We start from the raw sequence: 27269 nt of genomic DNA, 5'->3' as shown, positions 1-27269 counted from the left end.
GTGGTTAAGAAAGTACACGGGATACTTTCCTTTTTTTAGCCGAGGCATAGAATATAAGAGCAGAGAGGTTCTGCTAGAACTGTATAAAACACTAGTTAGGCCACAGCTAGAGTACTGCGTACAGTTCGGGTCACTACATTCTAGGAAAGATGTGATTGCACTAGAGAGGACACAGAGGAGATTTATGAGGATGTTGCAGGACTGGAGAATTTTAGCTATGAAGAAAGATTGGAAAGGCCAGGGTTGTTTTCTTTGGAACAGAGGAGGCTGAGGGGAGATCTAATTGAGGTGTATAAAATTGAGGGGTCTAGATAGAATGGATAGGAAGGACCTATTTCCCTTAGCAGAGCGGTCAAAAACCAAGAGGCATAGATTTAAAGTAATTGGTAGAAGGATTAGAGGGGAGTAGAGGAGAATTTTTTTCACCCAGAGGGTGGTGGGGCAGAAACCCTCCTCACATCTAAAAAGTACTTGGATATGCACTTGAAGTGCCGCAAGCTACAAGGCTACGGACCAAGAGCTGGAAAGCAGGATTAGGCTGGATGGCTCATTTTCGGTCGGCTCAGATACATTGGGCCAAATGGCCTCCTTCTGTGCCGTAAATTTCTATGATTCTATGACCATTAGTGCCCTCTAGTCTCCCTTTGGGGACCCCCATTTGAAAACCTACACTCTAAAACAAAGGCACTGAGCTCCTGTCCTGCTGTGACATATATGTTGCGTCCAGGTAGCATTATCAGATGATTTTGGTTAAGTGGAGAATTGCACTACCTTTTAATTTTAAGAGTTCTACACATCACTTCTTTTACCTACAAAGTCTCAAGTTGTACACTAGCAAAATATAAATCTACTGGTTGGTTGCATTATGTAAATCACAAGTTAAGTTCTTTGGCTAAAGGTTTTCTCTTGGCATGTTGTAAGTATTCTTAAGATTTTTTGTTTAAGTTTATTTTTCTTAATGTTATATGTTATGCTAAGACAAGAAAAGGCCATATGTGCTCGCTTCATTTCTTTCAGATCTCATACCCCATGTATCAGCTCTATCTCCCTCCACCACATGAGAGAGGCAAAAGAAAACAAAAATCAGTGACCAATTATGGAGTTTAATGCCAAAAATTCTTCTCCAACCTTTTACAGGACATTAGGCAAGCCCAAGAAGGCCTTAAACCCTTTAGTTATTTTCTGGAATAATTAGTCTTGCCTTCCGTAGCCTTGTAGGTTTTCCTGATTTTCTAAAAATCTACCTAACAATGTTGTAACATTTTGGGACTTATACCAATATGGTCTGTAAGGGACTTTATTTTAATTTTACGATACTGTTATGAGTTTAGATTCAGTTTATTCAGAATTAACTCCCAGAGATATATAAGCCATTTAGATTGTTGATTAGGATGGTTCTTGGTGTGAAATATCAGGCAGGCCAGCAATCATAGACATTAGTTTATTTACTTTCACGTGTTACATTAGCTTTGCGACGATGAGCTAATGTCTGGTGCCTATGTATTTCTTGCCATTGTAATAGCAGCCAATACGCCTGGCATGGGGTTTAGCTGAACAGATATAGATGTGCTGCAAGCTTCTACATCCAGAGAGCAGATTTCATTCAATGTGGCAACTTTCATTGGCAACTTGGCAAACCTACCCTTAATATACATAGTTGAGGAAGGGATCAGAGGAAAGTCTTTGTTTCACTTTTTTTGAGTGTCAGTCTGAGACAGAGGAAAGAGAGAGCGAGATCTCTTGGCAATGAGCGTCTGAGATGTTTAGAAATGTGCACGCAAGCTCCATAATGCCAGAGTGAGCCCATTCTGCTTCTACCTTAAAGTCAGTATCACCTAGCTTAGGAACAGTAAGTTTGTAAGAGAGTTTGGCCTAGAGTAGTGGCAGAGCTGTGTATTTTTATTATTTTATGGTAGAAGGAACAGTAGGAAATATATATCTCCTTGGAAAAGTGTATTCTGTTTATTTATATATTTCATGAAAAATAAACCAGTTTATTGGTTTCTAGTCTTGCCTTGTCCACTTTTGGGGCTTTTAGTCCACCTTCTGCAGGAGATTGCATTTGGTGACAAACATTGAGATCATAGTATCCAGTACATGCAACAAGGAGTCTATGCATTTGTTAGGGCCATGTTGGTGTCATTATCTAATTAAAAATCATAACTAAATCTGGCTTGTGAAGGATCCGATACACCTTATTGCATGTGCAGTGCTATCTTCTTAAATGGCTACACATAATGGCCTGCAATTTCCTCAATTATCATTTACACCAAAATGTCAGTAGCTGGTAGCATCCTTGGAGTGTCAATAGCTTGCAATTAATAGGGTTAATCTGATGAAAGGTCTTTGACCTGAAACGTTAACTCTGTTTCTTTCTCCACAGATGCTGCCTGACCTGCTGAGTGTTCCAGCATTTTCTGTTTGTATTTCAAATTTCCAGCATCTGCAGTATTTTGCTTTTGTCCAATTAATAGGTGTTTTATACAAATCTATTTGTCACCTAGTTGTAAAATCCAGTTTGAAACAACTGACAATTCACCTGAACAAAGCAAGCACGTAGACAAGATTGCATTTAAAATGTTAGCATATTAACATCTTTCTGACTCATCTAAGAGACTAGAGTTAGACTCTGAGTCATTCTGTCTGTCATGTATTAGCCAGACTGGCTACTTGCAGTAAATTCAAAGAAAAAGACATGCATTAAAGTTAAATATACAAAAGCTTTCCTATGATATGAAATGTGATGAAGCTCTCTTCATCATAACAACTTTGTCCCCGCCTCGCCATTCCTCCCGTCTCTTCTATCCTCTTCCATCCTTCTTTGACTCTTTTGTAGGTACAGTTCTGCAGACACCGGGCACCCTGCAATACCTCAGTGACCATTATTTATATGTGAACCTAGGCACTGAGTGTCTAATTGAATGTAAACAACATTACAGGACATCAGAGGAATTGAGTCCAGAATTGATAAATTCACTGGCAGTGGGGCATCCACACATGGACAGGAGTAGAAACCCTGGATGATTTTACTTCCCTAAACCAAAAGTGTTACCTCTACCACCAACCCAGCTGAAATCATCTAACATTATGGTATATAGGGTTCAGCTGTTCCCAAGATAAACTCATTGAACTGGTGGAGGAGGAACTTCACACAATTGTACCAAATGATTTTGATAGTTTCTGCAACAAGAGAGGAGGCGTCTGTACTGCCTGCACGCAAGATCTATGCTCGCAAATCATACTTCTGATGAAGTTTGTGCTTTTGAGATCTGCGTCATAAGCACCTCAACCAAGACCAGTCATTTCTGCCCCTCTACTCCGGGAAGAGAAATTCTGCTTCCTCATCATCCCTTCCCAGTTCCTCCTGTTGACTGGTGATCTTATGTTCCACCCTGTGATGTCTCCTCTTTCTCACTCATTATACCCTATTTGGGGGAGTATATCTCAGCTGGGGCTTGAATATGTAAGCTACCATAGTGGAGTTGATGAATCAGGTGCAGGAATGGGCTCTCTGGAGCTGCTAAGTTGCTTGTAAGATCCTTTCTGTGAAGGCTACAGAGATCAAAGTGAGGGTGCAATCTCACTTGTGATTCAGAAAAAGTTACTGAACAATGTTAGGCCTTTCGATTACTCAATCATAGAATCATTGAATAGATTCATAGAATAATACAGCACAGACGGAGGCCACTCGGCCCATCCTGCCTGTGCCAGCTCTTTGAAAGAGCTACCAAATAGTCCCACTCCCCTGATCTTGCCCCTGAATGTCTGAAGACAGTTAACCATTCATTGTACTGCAGACGTGCTATCCCATTACCAACCTGAACCCAGCAACTCTCCTCCAACATCTTCATCTCTCACCATTTCCCCAGTGTGTCTGTCCAGGAGTTGAAGAGCTTCATTCACATTCCTGCTTAAGGGCCTCCGGTGCAGGTTGTGCAGCAATCTCTTCAACCATCCTTGCTGTCAGAATGTTGGATAAGGAACATTGGAATGGTGGGAGAGGGATGAATGGCTGTGGTGGGGAGGGGGGCAGGGGGGGTTGCTGAGATACCTGTTACATATTAACTGTCTCATTCATCTCTTCATTTTTTTTTTATTCGTTCACGGGATGTGGGCGTCGCTGGCGAGGCCAGCATTTATTGCCCATCCACTGGATGGTGCGGAGGTCAGTCAGTCAGTCAGTCAGTCTTTCAGGATATGCATGGGTACTAGTGCCTTCACTTACCTTGGCCAACCTGGTGAGATCATTAAAATGTTTCCAACACTGTAATGGCATTTGTGGGGTCATTTAAGTGGCACTGACCTCCTGCGTCAATTCCCTCCATACTGTCTGCACCACCCCTTTCTGAGGCTTCCTGTCTTAGTTTCCAAACAGTCTGCCCTCCTTGCCTTTGTCTCTGCCAACATCACCTCCATGGAAGCTTCTAATGAGCTTTGAGGCCCTGACCACATCTCTGATGCTGATCCATTCTCCTCTCTCTGCTCTTGCAAGTCTTAAGGAAGCAGTGACAGGGCAAAGCTTTCTGATCCTTTAAGCTGCAGAGCATTTTAAGTGCTGCAGCTAAACCGGATTTTCCTAGCAGCAAAGAGCCACTCAGCAGTGTGATTCCTGCCTTTAACCCACCCTGCATACTTCATTAGGGCCCTCCCAGGAAAATGCAATCAGGTGTTCGTGGGATCACATGGGCAGGTGGACGTCCTGCTCCACCATGTTTGCAACAGAGCAAGGAAAATCTAGGCCTTAAACTCAGAGTAGCCGGAAATGCACAGCAGTCTAGTCAATATATGAAATAGAAAAATAGATTCAGGTTTGGATCTTTCAGCAGAACTGGACAATCCTACTTGTGAATCTTGGAGAGAAGGTAGAACTGGATACGAGGGTTTGGGGGAATGATCCAGAAACATGATCCAGACCAATAACAATCTGGGAGATGGTGGTTTGTTGTTCTCCTCTATAACCCCACAGTAGAAGAAAAGAAGAGGAGTCTGTTCCTATTTAGAGGACCCTTTTGACACACAATAACAGTGCCACCCTGTTAGCAAGTTTAATGACCATGTCCAGGTCAAAATTAAGAAAACACAGAGCTAGAAGTTCAGAGGAAGATAGTTTACAATGAATAAGATGATTGTAACATTACAAAAATAACACCTATCAGACACGATATTAGAGGGGATTCAGACACCCGTGTGTAACATCTGAGCATAAGTAAGCATCCTGTAAAAATGACTGAATTATCAGACGATCACTATTATGGCTGGAGTCCTTTTTGAAAAGGCAAGAGGCCAAAGGTAAGGATCTAAGAGGTGTATGAGGGTTGGCCTGATGAAACAGTTCTGATGAGTCCCAACTAAAACATTATCCTATCTTTCTTTTTAGATATATATTTGCAGCATTTCTTGTTCTTAGTTTCAGCCTTCATGTTTTTTATTTTTATTTAAACTGCTTATTTGTTCAGAGATGGCTGACAGTTATACTTCTCAATAAACCAAAACTTGTTGATAATCTAGTCGCTTTTACAGGATGCGTACTTGTGCACAGATGCTGCACACAGGTGTTTGAATCCCATATAACATTGTGACTGGTAGGTGAAATTTTTGTAATGTTGTAAGAACAGTACTCACTGCGTTCTCAAATGTCTTGCCCTGAAGGTTTAATTCTTCACTCCAACTGACAGCGCAGCACAACATCAATCATATGATGAAGATTTATAAAATAATTCTGTGGAACGGTTCCACGCATTTTATCAGCCTTCTATTTTCAGAGAAATATAAATGTCAAACCATCACTGTCGCCCTGGGGCAATCATTAATCATCCGTCACTTATGTGAAGAACTGGAAAAACATTATGTAAAAGTGAAGCAACACAGAGACCTTCAGGACGAGGAGGGAAAAGATATTTGTTTAATGGACATTAGCTCAGTTCCACCTAAAAGAGGCTCTATCCAACTTTTTTTTAAACTAGTGGGAAAAGCCTTAAGCCCTGATTTTGTAAAGGCCACACTTGATGTGAATGTGTCTTGAGGTGGAAGCAGGCAGGGCTGACCGTGCTAATGTTTGAGGCTAATCCCTCTTCCTCATTTTAATACAATCCCTGTGTGTGAAAACCTGGCACAGTAAGCCTGAACAGCAGCTTGATTGGCTAAGGAGCGGGAAATCTGCAAGGTAGCAGTTCTTAAAGCTGCTTCCATTAAAGCAGAAAGGAGTATTTGGTTTGGCTAAAGCTCTACTTCCAGTGGAAAAACACTTGCTAGCTGCAGAAAAAAGATGCTGGATCTACATAGAGCAAAAAATGTCTGGAAATAGGAATGTTGGGAAAACTCTTCCATTTATTGAGAATTTCTCAGAAGCCCTGCTGCATGCTTACTCCTCTTTGTATTGCAAAGTCAAAGCAAACCCAGCTTCATCAGACAACCAAAAAAAAGACACAAAATTCATAGAGGGGGAAAAGCAATCTAAAGATATACATCAATTTGTTTATAGATGCGATTCAGGAGATGATGTCGAATGGGACAGTCAACCTTTGGAGGAATGACTAAAATGTTCATTTTAAGCTAGACATGGGAGCTCAATGTAATGTCCTGCCATGGTCAGTTTACAAGAAGCTAAGTACAAAACAAAGCGGGGGTGAAATTGGGCCGTGTAGCGCCCGTTTTGTAGGCGCACACTTCCGAGGTGAAGTGCGCAGGACATCATCTTGGTAAAGGTGTTTGCGCACGCAAACCTAACAAATGCCAGCAGCACGTAGAGTAGGGAGATTATGTTGTGAATCAGTGTGCAATGCTGATTTAAATAGACCGCTGCTATTTTGGAATTTTGGAACTCCACACTCCAGCCAACGCACTGTCTTAACCTTGCACAGCTGAACAGGTCTTAAACTGCATGAAGGAACTCCCCCCACCACCAGTGCTATTTAAGGGGATCATGCAGGAGTTACAGTTTACATTAATGCATACGAATTAAGAGCAGGAGCAGGCCATTCGGCCCCTCGAGCCTGCTCTGCCATTTGATAAGATCAACCTTTGACTCCCTTGTTAATCAGGAATCTATCTAACTCGGCCTTAAAAATATTCAATGACTCTACCTCCACCACTTTCCGGGGAAGGGAGTTCCACAAACTCACGACCCTCAGAGAAAAAATTTCTCCTCATCTCCGTCTTAGATGGAAGACCCCTTTTTTTTAAACTGTGGCCTCTAGTTCTAGTCTCTCCCACATGGGGAAATATCATCTCAGCATCTACCCGTTCTAGTCCCCTCAGGATCTTATATGTTTCAATAAGATCACCTCTCATTCCTCTAAACTCACGTGTATACAGGCCCAACTTGTCCAACCTTTCCTCATAAGATAACCCCCTCATCCCAGGAATCAGTTGAGTGAACCTTCTCTTAACCGCCTCCAAAGCAATTGTCTCCTGAGACCAAAACTGCACGCAGTATTCTAGATGTGGTCTCACCAATGCCCTGTGCAACTGTAGCAAAACATTTCTACTTTTATATTCCATTCCCCTTGCAATAAATGCAACATTCGATTTGCCTTCCTAATCACTTGCTGTACCTGCATACAAACTTTTTGTGATTCATGTACTAGGACACCAGATCCCTTTACCTCAGAGTTCTGCAATCTTTCTCCATTTAAATAATATACTGCTTTTCTATTCCTCCTGCCAAAGTGGACAAGTTCATATTTTCCCATATCATATGCCAAATTTTTGCCCGTTCACTTGACCTATCTTATATCCCTTTGCAGACTCCTTATGGCTAGTTGCTGGATTATTTCTTCTGGCTGCTGGTGCAATTGTACATGTTTTTGGAAGTTTCCTATACATGGCTAAAGTTGGAATATTCTATAAAGAGTGGTCTTGCCGAACTTTTAGTGGCATTTAAAATAGTGTGCCGAAAAAAGTTGCTTTCACACGTGTGGCGTGCTAGGGCTTCCTCTGGGATTTGAATATGACTGGGAGAATGAAGCGAGGCTTCGCAGAGCAGGACAAGCTGCTAGAAGAGGGAGGAGGAGGAGCAGGGCACTCAGCAGGAGGCCGTATCCAGTGAGGCTCTTCAGGGACCAATTCTCTTACCTCAACTGAAGCGTCGACCAGTGCATCAGACGGCTGGGGTTCACTAAAGAGGTCGTCATTCAAATTTGTCAACTGCTGCAGCCACAGAGCAGGGCAAGGACAGCATTGCCTGTCTCTGTTAGAAGACAAGCAGCAGGAGTGAGCATGTGGGTTTGCTCGCATTGCAGGCTTGCCCATGGTGCAGTGTGCCATTTACTGCATGCATATTGCCATATCTGAACTCTGCCATATTCATGAACGGAAAGGGATTGCACTCCCTCAATGTGCAGCTGGTGTGCGACCACACACAGCACATCATGCAGGTCAATGCCCGCTATCCTGGCAGCAGTCATGATTCCTTCATCCTGCGGCAGTCCTCCGTGCCTCCAATATTTCAACCAGCACGACAAGTCAAAGGCTGACTGCTGTGCCACAAGGGTTATCCCCTCATGAAATGGCTCATGACTCCAGTCCAGAACGCACGCACGCACACGTGCGCAGCAGGCCTACAACGAGAGCCATGCTGCCACACAGAACATCATGGAGCACACCATAGGTGACCTCTGGAAGAGCCCTGCAGTACTCAGCTGAGCGGGTATCAAGATTTGTCGTTGTATGCTGCATGCTGCACAACCTCGCCATAATGAGGGAACAGCCCTTGCCACCGCCTATCAGGAGAACCTAAGCAAGTGGACGAAGAGGCAGAGATGGAGGAAGTGCAGCAGGAAGTGGAGGAAGAGGCAGGAAGGCTACAAGGTTGACAGGCCCTGTCTGCCAGGGCTCTACGTGACCAGATTATTAATGAGCAATACCAGTAACCACAGTGACACTTCCCCACTCTCCAACATTCCCACACTCCTTACCTTTCCTCTCTCACATGACCATCAAATCATCCTCCTTATGATTACACATTGCTTCCTCTCTCAGCTCATCGCAGAAATAAATACCACCGCCAAATGTAAATTCAAATCCACATTATAAATTACCACATGAAATGATTCAAACAAGATGAGACTATTCACCCTTGTACATTTCCTTAGTGCCTGTCATTCGTGGACCTTTACCTTTCCTAGTGCTCCTATGAAGTGCATCCCCAGTGGCTGGAGCATGGGTGCTGGAAGGCTGCTGACCTTCAATTGAGGAGACTGCAGGTGGCCTCGGAGGATGATCTCGAGCAGCTCTGGGCCTGGAGGGCCCAGCTTCAGACTGCACCATCTCAGCCAGGGCTGCAGCAGTCTGCGCCGGCTGGCCGACGGGCAACAGCAAGGTCACTGACGGAGTGGCAGGGGTGGGAGCAGGAATGCTGGCATCCTGAGAGAAGACAGTAGGTTCATCTTCCATGGCGCCACTGCCACTCTCCCAGGGCGGTGCCTCAGCAATCCTGGTGATCTGTTGGAGAACAGATTTCTGTGACGTCCTGGAAGCCTCGTTGAACAATAGCACCCAGATTCACGATGGCAGCAGTCTGAGCTTTGATGGCAGATGTTTGTGCTGCAATGGAAGCTGTGACATCGGTCATCAGACGCTGCACATGGTGTGTTCCACAGCTGTGCTGTTGCAAGTGACCACCTGTTCCGTATGGGAAAGGAAGTGCTCCAAGCTTTGCGCAAAGCCCTGTGCCAAGTTGGAGCTGGACTCCTCCATGCCCTTGACATTGTGCGCAGGCTTTCCAGTGTACCAAGCATTTGGTTGTGCACGCCTATCGGCCGCCTTCTGTAGCTGGCCCGTCAAAGTCATCACCTGACTCAGCAGCAGAACTAGTGTGCGACCTCATCCTCTGATGAGCTGGCACCTGCAGTACCCGTTACCCATAAATACTGTGGCTACAAGAGCAGATCAGAGGCTGGCAATTCTGCAGTGAGGGACTCTCCTCCTGACTCCCCAAAGCCTTTCCACCATCTACAAGGCACAAGCCAGGAGTGTGATGGAATACTCTCCACTTGCCTGGATAAGTGCAGCTCTAACAACATTCAAGAAGCTCAACACCATCCAAGACAAAGCAGACCACTTGATTGGCACCCCATCCACCACCCTAAACATTCACTCCGTTCACCACTGGCGCACTGTGGCTGCAGTGTGTACCATCTACAGGATGCACTGCAGCAACTTGCCAAGGCTTTTTCAACAGCACCTCCCAAACCCATGACCTCTACCACCTAGAAGGACAAGGGCAGCAGTCACGTGGGAACAACACCACCTCCACATTCCCCTCCAAGTCACACACCATCTCGACTTGGAAATATGTTGTCGTTCCCTCGTCGCTGGGTCAAAATCCTGGAACTCCCTACCTAACGGCACTGTGGGAGAATCTTCACCACACGGACTGCAGCGGTTCAAGAAGGCAGCTCACCACCACCCTCTCAACGGCAATTAGGGATGGGCAATAAATGCTGGCCTTGCGGGGATGCCCACATCCCATGATCGAATTTTTAAAAAAAGTATGTGTGACATGTGAGTTGTGGGTGTGCGGCTTGCAACAGTGGTGATGTGTGAGGGTGAAATGAAGCATCTGATTTGAAGAGTTGCATACTGATTGAAAGCGTTTGTTGGCAGGTGGGTGATGGGGGGGTGTAGCACGTGGAGCAGTGGATGAGGCCAGTGGTGCAGTTGGTAGGATATGCCACTTGACAGTTGAACTCACTCACCTTGACCACTCGTGTCAAATCATTGAACTTTTTCCTGCACTGCATCCACGTTCTTGATGCTATGCTCCTGGCATTGACCTCATCCGCCACTGCCTCTTGAGCATATGCCTGTAGGACCTTGCCCCCCCCCCCACTGCGGATCTAGGATGCCCTCCTTCTGTCCACCTCTTCCACCAAGGCTTCTAATGCATCATCAGAGCACCTTGGTGCAAGCTGTCTTGCAGGCGCAATCATTCTTCAATGCAGCATAGATTCACTTCCAAATTGACTTTCACTTCCTGCAGCCACACTGCACCTCCCCTTTAAGAGGATGCGTGCAGCCAATCAACAGCGCAGCTAGCGCTGGCTGCAGGCAGCAATCATTTAAATTATGGCTAAAACATCAAGTTGAGAGAAAAATGTACCTTGGTATGTAAATATAAAGACAAATACTAAAGTCTAGAATTTCAAATTCTGGAACAGCAAGTAGAGCAAATCCTTGAGCGTTGAGTATTCCAATAGTTTGATCAAAAGAATGAATGCAGCGTTACCAATGATAAATGTATCAAACTGATAGAGAATTATGCTGATGTATTTAAAGACTCAGGATAAATAGCAAGAAAGCAGCGCATTTGATTGATGCCAATCATACATTCATCGAGGGAAAATGCCAGTCGCACATCATAATAAAATTTGTGTTGTACTAGGTAACATGAGCAAACTTGGTGTAATAAAATCAAAGAAGCAAGCTATGGATCAGCAGTATGTTGACAGTAGTCAAGCCAAACAGTGAAGGAGTGAGAATATGCATCAATCATAAATATTTACATAAATTCATAGGACAACATTTTTCATTGCAGACTTTGGAGTAATAGTCTTATGGTTATCAAGTGCCAAAATCTTTTGCACGCTTGATGCAAATTGTGGCTCGCCAAAGTGGTGTGCGTTAAACAGACATCCTGGGTTGAATGGCCTTCTTCTGTGCCATAAATTTTTCTGTGTTTCTAAAGAGTGTTCTTTTTCTGCCTTTACCAATGTGGCGGGCCGCGCACTTCCAACAAAAACTTGCATTTATATAGCGCCTTTAACGTAGTAAAACACCCCAAGACGCTTCACGGGAGCATTATCGAACCAAATTTGACAACGAGCTACATAAGGAGATATTAGGACAGGTGACAAAAAGCTTGGTCAAAGAGATAGGTTTTAAGGAGTGTGTTTAAACGAATAGATGGAGGTGGAGAGGTTTAAGGAGGAATTCCAGAGCTTAGGGTCTAAGCAGCTGAGTCACGGCCGCCAATGGTGGAGCGATTAAAATTGGGGATGCGCATGAGTCCACAATTGGAGGAGCGCAGAAATCTCGGAGGGTTATAGGGCTGGAGGAGGTCACAGAGATAGGGAGCGGCAAGGTCATGGATTGAATGGAAAACAAGGATGAGAATTTTAAAATCGAGGTGTTGTCGGATCGGGTGCCAATGTAGGTCAACGAGCACAGGGGTGAGGGGTGAACAGGACGGTGCGAGTTAGGATACGGGCAGCAGAGTTTTGGATGAGCTCAATTTTAATGATGAGTGGAAGATGGGAGGCCGGCCAGGAATAGTCAAGTCTAGAGGTAACAAAGGCATGGATGAGGGTTTCAGCAGCAGATGAGTTGAGGCAGGGGTGGAGACGGGCGATGTTACAGAGGTGGAAGTAGGCAGAAGTAGGGATGGATCGGATATGTGGTCGGAAGCTCATCTCAGGGTCAGATAGGACGCCAAGGTTGCGAGCAGTCGTCCTCGGACAGCAGTCAGGGAGAAGGATGGAGTCGGCGACTAGGCAATGGAGCTCGTGGCGGGAACCGAAGACCATGGCTTTGGTCTTCCCAATATTTAGTTGGAGGAAATTTCTGCTCATCCAGTACTGGATGTCAGACAAGTAATGTGATAAATCAGAGACAGTGGAGGAGTGAGGTAGAGCTGGGTATTGTCAGCGTAAATGTGGAATCTGACATCCACAGGATGCACTGCAGCAACTCGCCAAGGCTTCTTCGACAGCACCTCCCAAACCCGCGACCTCTACCACCTAGAAGGACAAGGGCAGCAGGCGCATGGGAACAACACCACCTGCACGTTCCCCTCCAAGTCACACACCATCCCGACTTGGAAATATATCGCCGTTCCTTCATTGTCGCTGGGTCAAAATCCTGGAACTCCCTTCCTAACAGCACTGTGGGAGAACCGTCACCACACGGACTGCAGCGGTTCAAGAAGGCGGCTCACCACCACCTTCTCGAGGGCAATTAGGGATGGGCAATAAATGCCGGCCTTGCCAGCGACGGCCACATCCCGTGAACAAATTTTTTTTTTAAATTATGTTTTCGGATGATGTTGCCGAGGGACAGCATGTAGATGAGAAATAGGAGGAGGCCAAGGATGGATCCTTGGTGGACTCTAAAGGTAATGGTGTGGGAGCTGGAAGAAAAGCCATTGCAGCCGATTCTCTGGTTACAGCTGGATAGATAAGAATGGAACCAGGCGAGGCCGTCCCACCCAGCTAGACGACTGAGGAGAGGTGTTGGAGGAAGATGGTGTGGTCAGCTGTGTCAAAGGCTGCAGACAGATCGAGAAGGATAGTTTACCACAGTCATAGTCACATAGGATATTGTTTGTGACTTTGATAAGGACCTTTTCAGTGCTGTGGCAGGGGCGGAAACCTGATTGGAGGGCTTCAAACAAGGAGTTGCGGGAAAGATGGGCACGGATTTGGGAAGCAACAACACGTTCAAGGACTTTGGAGAGGAAAGGGAGATTGGCGATGGGGCGGTAGTTTGCAAGAACAGAGGAGGCAAGGGTGGGTTTTTTGAGGAGGCAGGTAAATATGGCAGTTTGTAGGGGAGGGGGAAGGTACCTGAAGAGAGGGAACCATTAATAATATGAGCTAATGTGGGGACCAGGCAGGGAAGTTGGGTGGTCAGCAGTTTGGTGGGAATAGGGGCGAGGGAGCGGGAAGTGGGTCTCATGGGCAATGAGCTCGGAAAGGCCGTGCGAGGAGATAGGAGAGAAACTAGAGAAAGATGCAAGTAATGTCATTGTGCTTTGTGTTGTGATGCAAAATGGCATGGTGCGACATGCTGATTCGTGATGGGGCCGGCTCACTACCAGATTCCCTGGCCCACCCCCTACTTACAATTGCTTCATTGCATGATGCTCCCAGGCCTGTCTCCTGAACTGGTCTCTGATGTATGTACACATTTTAATTTTTTTGATGAACCATTTGTTGTGTGTTTGTTTTTAACAGAAGAAGTTGCCAGAGTCCCAGTTGAGGATACAGATCCTAGTGTTCCTTCAGAAATGGTATGGCTAATGTGCACTTTGTAAACCTTTTCAAGGTGTTGCATGACAACAATGTATGAACCATAATGGTCCTGCTTATTTCATTTACTTGCCTTGGTGTTGAATCCTCAGCTTCTGAAATTTTTGAAAACATGACATGCCACTTTGATATGAACAAAATTTGCATCTAGGATATTGTGGCAGTGACAGCTTATTTCAGAAGCTCCTTCACAAGCATGAAGCAATCGTATGAATAACATATTTCTACCTTTTTGCATTAGTGAAAATTCTCATCAGCTAACATCAGTGGTGCAACATTCTGCTTATTAAAATACATTTTGAATGCATGATGCATTACAGGCCATGAGGTGCTAACAAACCACAGTTAGACATAGTTTTTTTTTCCATTTAACGAAGTTTGGAATCCCTCCCATTTCCCCCTTATTCTCCTCATGCAGGTATCACAAGGCCTAGCTTTTGCCAAAAGTGACGCTATCTTGAGCTGACTCCTAGGAGTTGTACAACAGTAGCCGTGCTGCCCATGATTTCCCCCTTCCATTTCCTATGGGGACGTGTAAGGCAAGTTTCTGTCTTACAGCGACACAGATTAGTACAGGAATTAAGGAGCTTGAATGGAGGGGTTGAACCTGAGTTGGCTGGGACTTTGCTGCTTGCAATTTGGTTGCCACGTTTGCTGCAAAACAACATTGAATGCACTTCACAAGTAATCTGTTGGTTGTGGAACGCTTTGGGACATCTTGAGGATGGGAAAGACACTATATAAATGCAAGTTCTTTATTACTACACAAAAGATTTAAGATCAGTACTTTTTACTTCCATATTTAAGCACTTTCCAGACCAGCTATATTCTTAGAACAGCGCCCTCCAAAGGCTAAGCTACAGAGTTGTTCTATAGACCACTGTACCGGCTTCAAGGAGATCTTGAAACATTTGCCTGAGGAAGGAGAAAATCTCCGAAAGCTTGTGAATTTAAAATAAAATTGCTGGACTATAACTTGGTGTTGTAAAATTGTTTACAATTGTCAACCCCAGTCCATCACCGGCATCTCCACACCAAGCTTATGATGCAGCAGAAGCTTGTAGTTTTAAGAATATGGGCAATGTAGAGGTGAATACTTTTGACATTGAATTGCTAAAACATATGGTTGCCACCTTTTTCAATACAGAATACAATCATATAGTAAATCCATGGGCAAGTTGCAGAATTCAGTTCCCTTTGAATCATTTTTCTTCCTCAAAATTAAAAAAAAAAACATCTATTAGCAGCAGGCTAATGTTTTATCACACTGCTGCTGGGAAAGAGGTGAGATTGGGGAAATTCACATTTTGTTTCATATCCACTGTCATCGATGTGGGAAATTTTGCCCTGTAGCAACAAGCTTTCTCACTTCAACATGATGTGGAGATGCCGGTGATGGACTGGGGTGGACAAATGTAAGGAATCTTACAACACCAGGTTATAGTCCAACAAAATTGTTGGACTATAACCTGGTGTTGTAAGATTCCTTACATCACTTTAACATGGTTAACACCAGTGCGATGGCAAGAGTATAGCAACCACTTTTATGGTGGAACCCTTAACCACCTTTACATAATTTTATTTGCTTCTGCTGCATACAAAACCTGATAGTGCCGAGTGTTTCTTTTTCCTCCCAGATTTTTGTGCATAAAAGAATTTCACTTTATTATTAACAATAGACTGTAAAAAAATTGTGAATTAATGCTTTTATCTTTTTGCTCCCACAGATTGAAAAATACCCTATTCAAGCTACAGATCACAGTGTTTCCACTAAAGGTAGCAATCTTTTTGACCCCAGAACACACAGTGGACAGAATTTTCACCTAGCCTAAAATTGAGACACCTGCAATGCACCTTGCATTTTACTTAGAATGAAAGCTGCCATTTTTGTACGATGGCCAACATGTACAGTACTTTTACTTTGTATCAGCAGCCATGTTTATCTTGATGCCAGTAGAAAATTGGGTGTCACAGACGAAGCAGACTAAATGCTTTTACATCATTGATCTTGAAATTGTGCTGTGATATTAATAATGAATGCATTAACATGTTTGTGAAATTCCATTAACTGTTGTTTTAACAAAGGCATTAACCCATTTAAAATAAATCAGCACTCTCAAATTGCAAGGGGGTTGGCGTACAAAAGTAAGGAAGCCTTGCTGCAATTGTACAGGGCTTTGGAGAGACCACAACTGGAGTACTGTGTGCAGTTTTGGTCTCCTTACCTAAGGAAGGATATACTTGCCATGGAGGCAGAGCAACAAAGGTTCACTAGATTGATTCCTGGGATGTGAGGAAAGATTGAGTAAAATGGGCCTATACTCTCTGGAGTTTAGAAGAATGAGAGGTGATCTCATTGAAACATACAAGATTCTGAGAGGGCTTGACATGGTAGATGTGAGAGGTTGTTTTCCCTGGCTGGAGAGCCTAGAACTAGGGGGCATAGTCTCAGGATAAGGGGTCAGCCATTTAAGACTGAGATGAGGAGGAATTTCTTCACTTAGAGGGTTGTGAATCTTCGGAATTCTCTACCCCAGAGGGTTTTAGATGCTGAATCATTGAATATATTCAAGGCTGAGATGGATAGATTTTTGGACTCTAAGGGAATCAAGGGATATGAGGATCAGGTGGAAAAGTAGAGTTGAGGTCGAAGATCAGCCATGATCTTATTGAATGCGGAGCAGGCTTAAGGGTCCTTATGGCCTACTCCTACTCCTATTTCTTATGTTCTTAAATTTAAAATAAATGGGTCAGTGCCTTTGTTAAGATAGAGGACAAAAGAATTTCATATGAATTCAGTAATGAGCTTATTAGTAATAGTGTGCAGATTTCAACTCCAGTATTTCCAGGCTTTCTTTCATTGTGGCCCAGTTGATGTAGTGAGTTTCTTTCATGATGCATCCTTGGGCCAACTATTGATAAATGTACAAGAATGGTCCAGGATGATTTCTTCTAAAGTTTTCTCCCTCCTTTCCTGTGAGGAGATATGTGATCTCTGCTCCCTGCTTCTCCCTGATAACACAGGACAGAGATGAGGAACTGCATGCTGGTGCACCAATAGACTGTGCGATGTAGATTTCCATTTAATTTTTTTTTAAAAAAAGAGTGTCAGCCTGGACACTTGCCCCACAGACCTAGAAGTGAATGCATGCATTGTTGTGTTTTTGTTTTGTTATATAAATTAACACCTTGGTGTTGGAATTATAGCTATATCTTGAACTCAACTAAAGAAGTTCTAGAGGACTCATTTGTTCTAGCACAGGGCCCAGGACAAGTTAGTTTATTATTGGGCTTCTAGTAGCAACTGCCCTTTCACCTCTGGAATTGGAAACCCAGGCCAGGATAATGGCATGAAAGTTTACATACTTTGCTGGCCATAAGGGTCCTATTTGAAACGTGTTTGGGGCAGTTTCAACACAGTTCTCAATGGGTATGGCCCGACAACACAAACTTACCCTTAATCCAGCAGGAATTTTTTAAAAAAAAATTATTCTCTGGATGTGGGCGTCGCTGACAAGGCCAGCATTTAATTTATTCGTTCATGGGATGTGGGCGTCGCTGGCGAGGCCGGCATTTATTGCCCATCCCTAATTGCCCTTGAGAAGGTGGTGGTGATTTTACAACTGAGTGGCTTGCTCGGCCATTTCAGACCTTCTTGAACCACTGCAATCCACATGGGGAAGGTCCTCTCACAATGTTGTTAGGTAAGGAGTTCCAGGATTTTGACCCAGCGACGCTGAAGGAACGGCGATGTATGTCCAAGTCTGAATGGTGTATAACTTGTAGGAGAGCCTGGAGGTGATGGTGCTCCCATGCACCTGCTGCCCTTGTTCTTCTAGGTGGTGGAAGTCGTGGGTTTGGGAGTTGGTGTCGAAGAAGATTTGGCAAGTTGCTGCAGTGCATCCTATAGGTAGTGCACACTGCAGCCACAGTGTGCCGGTCGTGGAGGGAGTGGATGTTTGAGGTGGTGGATGGGCTGCAGATCAAGCGGACTGCTTTGGCCTGGATTGGGTCTAGCTTCTTGAGTGGCAATCTTACTCAGAAAGAGAGGCCACAATGGTGGCTAATATAATAATTAGAAATGTCATGCTGCCATTGTGGGGGGGTGGGGGTGCATCTCTAACAGGATAGAGGCATATTGCTGGGATTATCCAGCCCTTGCAGTAGCTGACCTGGGAGTACTTGATGCTGAAGCAGGGTGCAAAAAGTGGAAATGTTCCAATCTCTGGATATATCTCACCTTGTGCTATTTTAATTTTCTGCCCTGTTGCTTTCCTTTATTGCTCCCCCCCAACCTCCCCAAGCCAATCCAGCCATATACCTTTCCGAGCTGGGAAGACTGGCTGTAGATTTTCTCCCAGACATCCGTGGACACTAACGTATAGCCATTGGACAAGAGACATGTGAGACCAGTCTGAGAATACTGGCCTTCTGATTTGCCTTCCTACTTATGAGGAGATACTTGACCTCATTCATCCTCTCCTGATGATGGTTATGCTGGGATCAGGATCCCCCATTGTGCAGAACTGCATGCATTAACCTGCGAGCTGCCACGCTATAGTCCAGTGCATTAGAGCCCCAAAAGTGCTGCACTACTGTAATACCTGCATTGCACCAATGCAAAAATGGGGCTCAAACATCTATTGATTTGTGGTGTCATTTTGGTGCTTCTTTCTTTTATCTGGAGAGCTTTAGCACTTCTGAGGAAATGTTCATTCCCTGTGCAGTATAACTGAAGTGCGGGTGCTTTATGCTGAAGTTCTTTCAGTTACTGAGCACTGTCAGCTATCAATATCTACTAAAGTTCAATTAATATTGCTGACAGGTGCTTCAGATCTCCCAGTACAGGATACGGCAAATGTTAACCTGGAACATTTAACTGCAAAGCCTCAAACAACGAGACGGGTAGGGACAAGTTTATCTCTCTACTTTATTCCTTTCCTTGGTTATGAGCTTTTACAGAGATTAAGTTTCAAAGTATTCTTCCCTCAGTTTAGCAAGCATGTTGAAAAGACTTTTTTATTTCTCTCCCTCTTCCCACAATCTCCCCTAGGGTCTCATGACTGTACCACCTCCTTCAACCTCTAAAGTGAGGTATTAAGAATGGGGCGGCTTCGAAATAATATAGAGAGCAAGATGACAATGTCAGCATTGTGATGAGAATTTTAAAATAGCTTATTCAGCACTCCAGTGTGCTGTGACTCAGCAAGAAAGAAGGGAAAATTGAATGGCAAGCACCTTGAACTGCTTTTGTGTATTTCCTAATATCTGGATTGAGTGGGATTTGGGCATCCTGTCCTCTTTCTTGGATGAGGAATAATTAAGTAAGGAAATGGAATCTGATCTTCAAAAAGATTGAAAAAAAGGGAATGTCCTGCTTGAGACGTTTCGCGATTTGTGACAGCATGAAGTTGGAGCATTGGCTATGTGGCTGTCCTACTGTTGTGATGTACATGACAGTCACACCGAAAAGACAAAAAGACAGCTGTCCCAACTGGGCCCTCCCGTCAGTTTCTCAGATTTTTTATTTTCTGATTTCTTTTTTGCATGTTCAAAATTTTTTAGTACCAGCTGGCGCTTATTCAGCAACAGCTTTTTTGACATATTTCCCATCTTCATTCAGTGGAGAATATCCACTGTAGGCCTAGGGCCAAGCTGAGCTTCAGACACAGTACTAAATGCTCTCAAGCATTTAGTTGCTGATGGGCAATACTAATGCTTCTGGTTTCTGCTGGCCAAGCATGACACCAACAGGATATAAAAAGCAATTTTTTTTTTAAAAAGGTGCAATCTATATTTAGCGGGATGTTACCAAGGATGAGGAGCTATAGTTATGAAGAGAGACTTGAGAAGTTAGTGCTTTTTTTTTTACTAGAGCTGAGGGATGACCTGATAGAGGTCTTCAGGATTATGAATGGTAATGAAAACATAAGTAGTATTGTAGAACGTTACAGCACAGAAACATGCCACTTTGCTAATCAAGTCTGGTTAATTCCATTGGTTGGTGAGACAGTAACTAGAGAGCACAGGTTTAAGATAATCATAAAAATAATTAGAGGGGATGTTAGAAAAAGTGTCTTCACACTTGGGCAGTTAGAATGTGGAATTCTCTGCCACATACTACTTTTGAAGCAGAGTCCATAAATTTTTTTCAGACAGTTGCTTGAAAAAGATGAATAGTAAAGGGTGTGGGGAGTGAGCAAGAAAGTGGGATTAAACTAGGTGGCTCACGCAGTGAATGACACTGGTGCAAGTGGTCTGGTTTTGTTTTGTAACATTCTATGATTTTATTAATTCAAATTCGTCTTTAATTTTCCACCCACACATGCCAGGACCATCTACAGCATCACCAGGTAATTCAGAAGAAAATTCATAGAATCATGATAGAGATAGGTGTGCATTTTAGAGCTTATTTATTTTATGAACAACATTTACAACTGGAAAGTAAATCAAAACTTCTATCTTGTGACATATAAAGTAAGGTCTATTATTAACATGGGGCAATGTTTGGAAGGCCATAAAGGAAAAGGTCATAACTTTTTTGGGCTGAGGTGAAGATGCATGAAATTCCTCTTTCAATGCAGACTACTTGAGGAATAGGTTGAAGTAGGCATAAAGAGCCAGTGATCAGGGAATATTGCATTAAACTACAATTGCTTGTATGCATTTTATTTACCTGAGCTGTCTTGGGTGTCATGAAGGACTCCCCCTAGTGGTCTAGTGACATAATGAAGAAGGGTCCTTTTACATTTTTAAGGTGCGATTTAATCACGGGTGACAGTTAAAACTCGGGTTTGTTTGCAATGATTTGAATGCTATGCATCCTTTGTCACAAAATTGCAGTTCCAATGAACTTGTTGTCAGCCTGCTGAAAATAAGACATCTGTAAAAACTCCCAGCTTTGTATTTTTGTTGAAAAATATTCTATCCCAAACTTCAAGCCCAAATTGTATGTTCACACTGTAATACTAATCTCTCTGAAATGTACTGTAATTGCCATGCAGCCTGAAGAGAATGACAGTCAGCACACTGAAGGAGAATGTTTATCAGAAGAAGGTAAAATGAACCATTTTTATGGTTGCTTATCATAACTACAAAAGCTGTTGTTTGGACTGAAATAAAGGTCAGCCTTATCAAATGTAATTTGACAAACGTTACATTAAAAGTATAAATGCAGTTCTTTTTGAACCAGCAACCTTTCATTTTTATTTATGCTGCTGTTTTATTTTTTACTATTTTATTTTGCGTATTCAGTTCAAAGATCCCTTGCACTAATTTGGGGGGCTGATTTTCCTGACCATTCCCCGGGCCCAAAGGTCAAGAAAAAAGGGGCAGAGCCATAATGCAAATTCTCTGCCCCTTTTATGTTGCTTCATGATTACTGGGGTAGAGCTGAGCTACCCAGCTCTACCCCAGGGGTGTGAGACCCAGCGATGGCATGCAGAACAGGTGGGAGGGGGCATTCCAAAACCCCCGCCCAAATGTCTCAGACTTGCGGCTGTGAGGTGTCCAGATGCAGGGGCACCCCAAAATGCTGGCATCGGGCCTGCGCTGGGATCCCCCTCAGACTAGAGTGTCAAAGAGAAGCTTCAAAGTATGGTTTTAAAAATTTCTTCACTAATCCAGAACCCTGGGCCTTGGGGCCTGTTGTTCTCCAGAAGGCCCTGAGGCTAGCACCCAAGAACACAGAGGCCTGCAGCTGCTATAACTTCCTCCCTCTACCACTAGTGTTAGGCCCTGCTAGGAAAGCAGTCTGCAATCCCCCCTCCCCCTCCCCCTCCCCGGCCATGTTAAATATCGACACTCTTGAGCCTAGGCAAGTGTGACACACTTTGGGTCAAGGGCGGGTCAGGAAAATTGACCATATAATCTATAGATTTTTTTCGGTAGCTATTGTTGCTACTGACGATATTTTCTGGAACCTTCTTCCTCCCCTCCACCCTCACATTTTCTCCCTGCCCGTTCCTCTACATGCATCGACAGACCAAGAGACTTGTAAGTCGTTTGTCAGTTTCCTTCTTAAACCAGTCACTAAGAAGTGGCTGGCAATCAAGAAGGTTGACTTCCCCATAAATTTTATTTATTTTAATTTAAATAATTAAAGTTCTCCTTCCTTACTTGCTTTTCTCCACAGCTACTAGCTGTGTCCTCAGCAGAAACAACACGTGAACCACTTTGAATTGAGTGGAGTGGGTGATTGCCTAATTGTAATTTTTGATGTCAGTATTTTAAGAAAAATTCAAGGGGGTTTTTCCAGATAGATTTTCTTGATGAGTTTCTACAAAGGATATAATTTAGATAACAACTTTGAATATTGTTGAAACATTTTTAGACTCATAGAAATTACTGCACAGAGGGAAAATGTTTGACACATCTAGAACTTTTGGCCTAAAATTCAGGGGGTTGGAGAGAGTAGGTTTGTGGCGGGGGAAAGGGAGGTGGAATTTGGAGCAAAATCCAGATCTGGCAGGGCCCCTTACTAGCTGTTGGAAATTCGGGCATTTTCGGGGGTAGGCCTATAAAATGATTGCCCATGCAAGAACAGGCATATTATAATCCAATGTAAATGAGGAATATACATCATACGACTTATTTCCCTCATTTACATCCTTAGCGACACTGTACACCAGGGATACCTGTGAGTCCCTGGTGTATAACATTGCTATGGCTGGGGGGGTGTGGTGGTAGGGAGAAATTTCTGCATTGAAAGGTTGATTGCTGGAATGCAGTCAGAGAGATTGATTGATTGTTTTACCAAAATCAGCAGAAGGCACCAGCAAGTTTTTGAAACACCCCACCAGAATGCTGTGGGCTCGCTGATGTTATGGCAAGTTGCAAAATACCCCACTCCCAGGGGTTGGGTGGATGCCCCAAGTGGCTATTCACGTGTGAACCTACACAGTTAGTTATTCAAATTTGAGGAGCGTTACAGCCAACCTCTTGATCTTTTCTCATCTGATGACTACATCAGGTCAAACATGGGCAAGGAAACCTCCTGCTGATTACCACCTACCGCCCTCCCTCAACTGATGAATCAGTACTCTTCCATGTTGAGCACCACTTAGAGGAAACACTGAGGGTAGCAAGGGTACAGAATGTACTCTGGGTGGGGGACTTCAATGTCCATCATCAAGAGTGGCTCGGTAGCAACACTGCTGGCCGAGTCCTGAAGGACATAGATGGCAGACTGGGCCTGCGGCAGGTGGTGAGAGAACTAACACGAGGGAGAAACCTACTTGACCTCGTCCTCACCAGTCTATTTGTTGCAGATGCATCTGTCCACAACAGTATTGATAGGAGTGACGACCGCACAGTCCTTGTGGAGATGAAGTCCCGTCTTGACACTGAGGACACTGTCCATCGTGTTGTGCGGCACTACCACAGTGCTAAATAGGATAGCTTCAGAACATATCTAGCAGCTCAAAACTGGGCATCCATGAGACACAGTGGGCCATCAGCAGCAGCAGAATTGTATTCCACCACAATCTCATGCACTGGATACAGCAAAGGCCATGGGCTGCGACAACATTTCAGCTGTAGTGCTGAAGACTTGTGCTCCAGAACTAGCTGCGCCTCTAGTCAAGCTGTTTCAGTACAGCTACAACACTGGCATCTACATGACAAAGTGAAAAATTGCCCAGGTATGTCCTGTCCACAAAAAGCAGGACAAATCCAATCCAGCCAATTACCGCTCCGTCAGTCTACTCTCAATTATCCAATGCTCAGTTTGGATTGCTCCGGACCTCCTTACAGCTTTGGTCCAAACATGGACAAAAGAGTTGAATTTCAGAGGTGAAGTGAGAGTGACTGCCCTTGACATCAAGGCAGCATTTGACCGAGTGTGGCATCAAGGAGCCCTAGTAAAATTGAAGTCCATGGGAATCGGGGGGAAAACTCTCCAGTGGCTGGAGTCATACCTAGCACAAAGGAAGATGGTAGTGGTTGTTGGAGGCCAATCATCTCAGCCCCAGAACATCGCTGCAGGAGTTCCTCAGGGCAGTGTCCTAGGCCCACCCATCTTCAGCTGCTTCATCACTGACCTTCCCTCCATCATAAGATGAGAAATGGGGATGTTCACTGATGATTGCACAGTGTTCAGTTCCATTCGCAACCCCTCAGATAATGAAGCAGTCTGTGCCCGCATGCAGCAAGACCTGGACAACATCCAGGCTTGGGCTGATAAGTGGCAAGTAACATTTGTGCCAGACAACGACCATCTCCAACAAGAGAGAGTCTAACCACCTCCCCTTGACATTCAACAGCATTACCATCGCCGAATCCCCCATCATCAACATCCTGGGGGTCACCATTGACCAGAAACTTAACTGGACCAGCCACATAAATACTGTGGCTACAAGAGCAGATCAGAGGCTGCGTATTCTGTGGCGAGTGACTCGCCTCCTGACTCCCCAAAGCATTTCCACCAGTGATGATGAAGGAACAAGACACAAGTCAGGAATGTGATGGAATACTCTCCACTTGCCTGGATGAGTGCAGCTCCAACAACGCTCAAGAAGCTCGACACCATCCAGGACAAAGCAGATCGCTTGATTGGCGTCCCATCCACCATCTTAAACATTCACTCCCTCCACCACCTGCGCACTGTGGCTGCAGTGTGTACCATCTACAAGATGCACTGCAGCAACTCGCCAAGGCTGCTTCGACAGCACCTCCCAAACCCGCAATCTCTACCACCTAGAAGGATAAGGGCAGCAGGTGCATGGGAACACTGCCAACTGCATGTTCCCCTCAAAGTTACACACCACCCCGACTTGGAAATATATAGCCGTTCCTTCATCATCACTGGGTCAAAATCCTGTAACTCCCTACCTAACTACTGTGGGAGTACCCTCACCACACAGACTGCAGCGGTTCAAAAAGGCGGCTCACCAATCAAGCGATCTGCTTTGTCCTGGATGGTGTCGAGCTTCTTGAGTGTTGTTTGAGCTGCACTCATCCAGGCAAGTGGAGAGTATTTCATCACATTCCTGACTTGTGTCTTGTTCCTTCATCATCACTGGTGGAAATGCTTTGGGGAGTCAGGAGGTGAGTCACTCGCCACAGAATACACAGCCTCTGATCTGCTCTTGTAGCCACAGTATTTATGTGGCTGGTCCAGTTAAGTTTCTGGTCAATGGTGACCCCCAGGATGTTGATGATGGGGGATTCGGCGATGGTAATGCTGTTGAATGTCAAGGGGAGGTGGTTAGACTCTCTCTTGTTGGAGATGGTCGTTGTCTGGCACAAATGTTACTTGCCACTTATCAGCCCAAGCCTGGATGTTGTCCAGGTCTTGCTGCATGCGGGCACAGACTGCTTCATTATCTGAGGGGTTGCGAATGGAACCGAACACTGTGCAATCATCAGCGAACATCGTGCTCCTGATCACCATCTGGTGACTCAAGCTGGAAACTGCGCAGGTCATTTTAAAATTTATTCATTGGATGTGGGCATCGCTGGCAAGGCCAGCATTTATTGCCCATCCCTTATTCTCTAGAGCAATAAGGGATGGGCAATAAATGCTGGCCTTGCCAGCGATGCCCACATCCAATGAATAAATTTTAAAATGACCTGCGCAGTTTCCAGCTTGAGTCACCAGATGGTGATCAGGAGCACGAATGCTGCTGACTTTTGTTTCCTCTGTAGTGCCGCCGGTGATAAATAAACATTATCCGTAGAGGTGCTGGTTGAAAACTTTTTTAGATGGATTTGAGTGCCTCCAGAGCATTTACTTTACAGAACTGTTGCTAACATTGGGGCTGCTATTAACTTGAATGCAGTAATGTAAAGAGGGGGAAAAGATGGAATCATACTTAAGGAAAAGGTAAATGACAAGCTGTTTCCTAAAGCTAATCCCCACTTCTTGTTTGCAGATATGAAAGACAGTAAACCATGCACAGTTTGTTCAGAAACTACATGCAAAAATTCATTGTTGTCTTCAACGTGCATCTCTTCCCCGTCTTCACCTCCTTTTATCGGTGACTTGATGAATGATGAAGATTTGCTGTACACATTGAGGTTAAAGCTGGATCCATACCACCCAACCATCAAAAACTGGAGGAACTTTGCCAGCAAATGGGGAATGACCTATGATGAACTGTGCTTTTTGGAGCAAAAGCAGCAAAGTCCCACCTTAGAGTTCTTGCTGCAGAACAGGGAGCGAACTGTAGCACAGCTGATTGACCTGTGCAAGTTTTACAAGAGGGTGGATGTACTGAAAGTGCTGGAGACGTGGGTGGAGAAAGAGTGGCCAAAACACTGGCATACAAAATAAAATAAAGCTTAAAAGAAATTCAGAATTCATAGTACAATTTCCAGTTGTAATCATTTCACTCACTGTGGACAGTTCAGTTTTTTTTCTGTCAACTACTGTCAAAGTGTGCCATAGGTGGAGACAGAGTTCCTGAGATCTCTGAAGTTTTGACACTTACATTTTACTACTCCATGCTAAAGTTTTGGAGGAATTATATATTTGGAGCGATGGAAAGAATCAAGCAAGCACTAGATAGGTTGAAAGAATTGTGTGTTTGTGTGTGTGCATGCATGTGTGTGTGTCTGTGTCTCTGGTTCTGACTGTTTTCCTGTCCATCGTTGTACATGTAGCTCATGTTAAATTGAAACAACAGGACAATCCATATGCACTTTTTGATAAGGGTGAATGTTTTTTGTTTGTTTGGGAGAAAGTAACTTTAGGAAAATTTTTAGATCTTAATACTGGGGATTCAAATGTTACATTTCTAGTTAGAGTTCTGTTTTGTGCTTTTTTTCAAACCATAACCTAAAGGTTTAAGAGTAGATTTATATTGCCACTTTTGTGTCAAACAAAACTTTTGGCTGCGCATCAACACAATAGTGGCAATATAACTTAGAAGACCACCAGAGGAGGACTAGCAATGTGGGATTTCCCGCGAGCCCCTGGAAATGGTTCCACAGCTGCCCCTTTTTCCATGAGAATGCTGTGCCTTTTGGGGATAACTAGTTTTTCCCCTGAAGATTATCTCTCATAGTAAAGCCCTGCAGTGTGATTCCCCCTCTAGGAGGCCATCTCATACTGGGTTGAGTTCCAATAAAGTACGGTATAAATCCAGCCTGAGATGCCTCTGAAAAGCAAATATACATTTAAAGCCACTGCAGCCGTACACACTGTGTCCTCTGGGCCAAGGAGGGACAGGATCGGATATTTTTGTTGACACAACTACTGTGGTTTTATGGGCAGAAGTTCAGATGGTAGAGCTTCCTAGT

At 44.2% G+C, this 27269-nt stretch overlaps 1 protein-coding gene across 1 annotated transcript in view; it reads left to right on the top strand.

Moving 5' to 3' along the window:
• The window catches only part of edaradd (EDAR-associated death domain), a 49968-nt gene extending 23638 nt beyond the window's left edge, over positions 1 to 26330 (top strand). The window contains exons 2-6 of the mRNA XM_067988287.1: positions 13953 to 14008; positions 15755 to 15803; positions 18853 to 18932; positions 21032 to 21083; positions 25901 to 26330. Coding sequence (XP_067844388.1) covers positions 13953 to 14008; positions 15755 to 15803; positions 18853 to 18932; positions 21032 to 21083; positions 25901 to 26301 — 638 coding nt within the window. The 3' untranslated portion in view covers positions 26302 to 26330. The remainder of the gene's footprint in view (positions 1 to 13952; positions 14009 to 15754; positions 15804 to 18852; positions 18933 to 21031; positions 21084 to 25900) is intronic.
• Positions 26331 to 27269: the final 939 nt, after the last annotated feature.

The sequence above is a fragment of the Heptranchias perlo genome, chromosome 8 (assembly GCF_035084215.1).
Source record: "Heptranchias perlo isolate sHepPer1 chromosome 8, sHepPer1.hap1, whole genome shotgun sequence".
Taxonomy (NCBI): Eukaryota; Metazoa; Chordata; class Chondrichthyes; order Hexanchiformes; family Hexanchidae; genus Heptranchias; species Heptranchias perlo.
The sequence above is the reverse complement of the archived record's forward strand: the minus strand, read 5'-3'. Positions and strand labels throughout refer to the sequence as shown.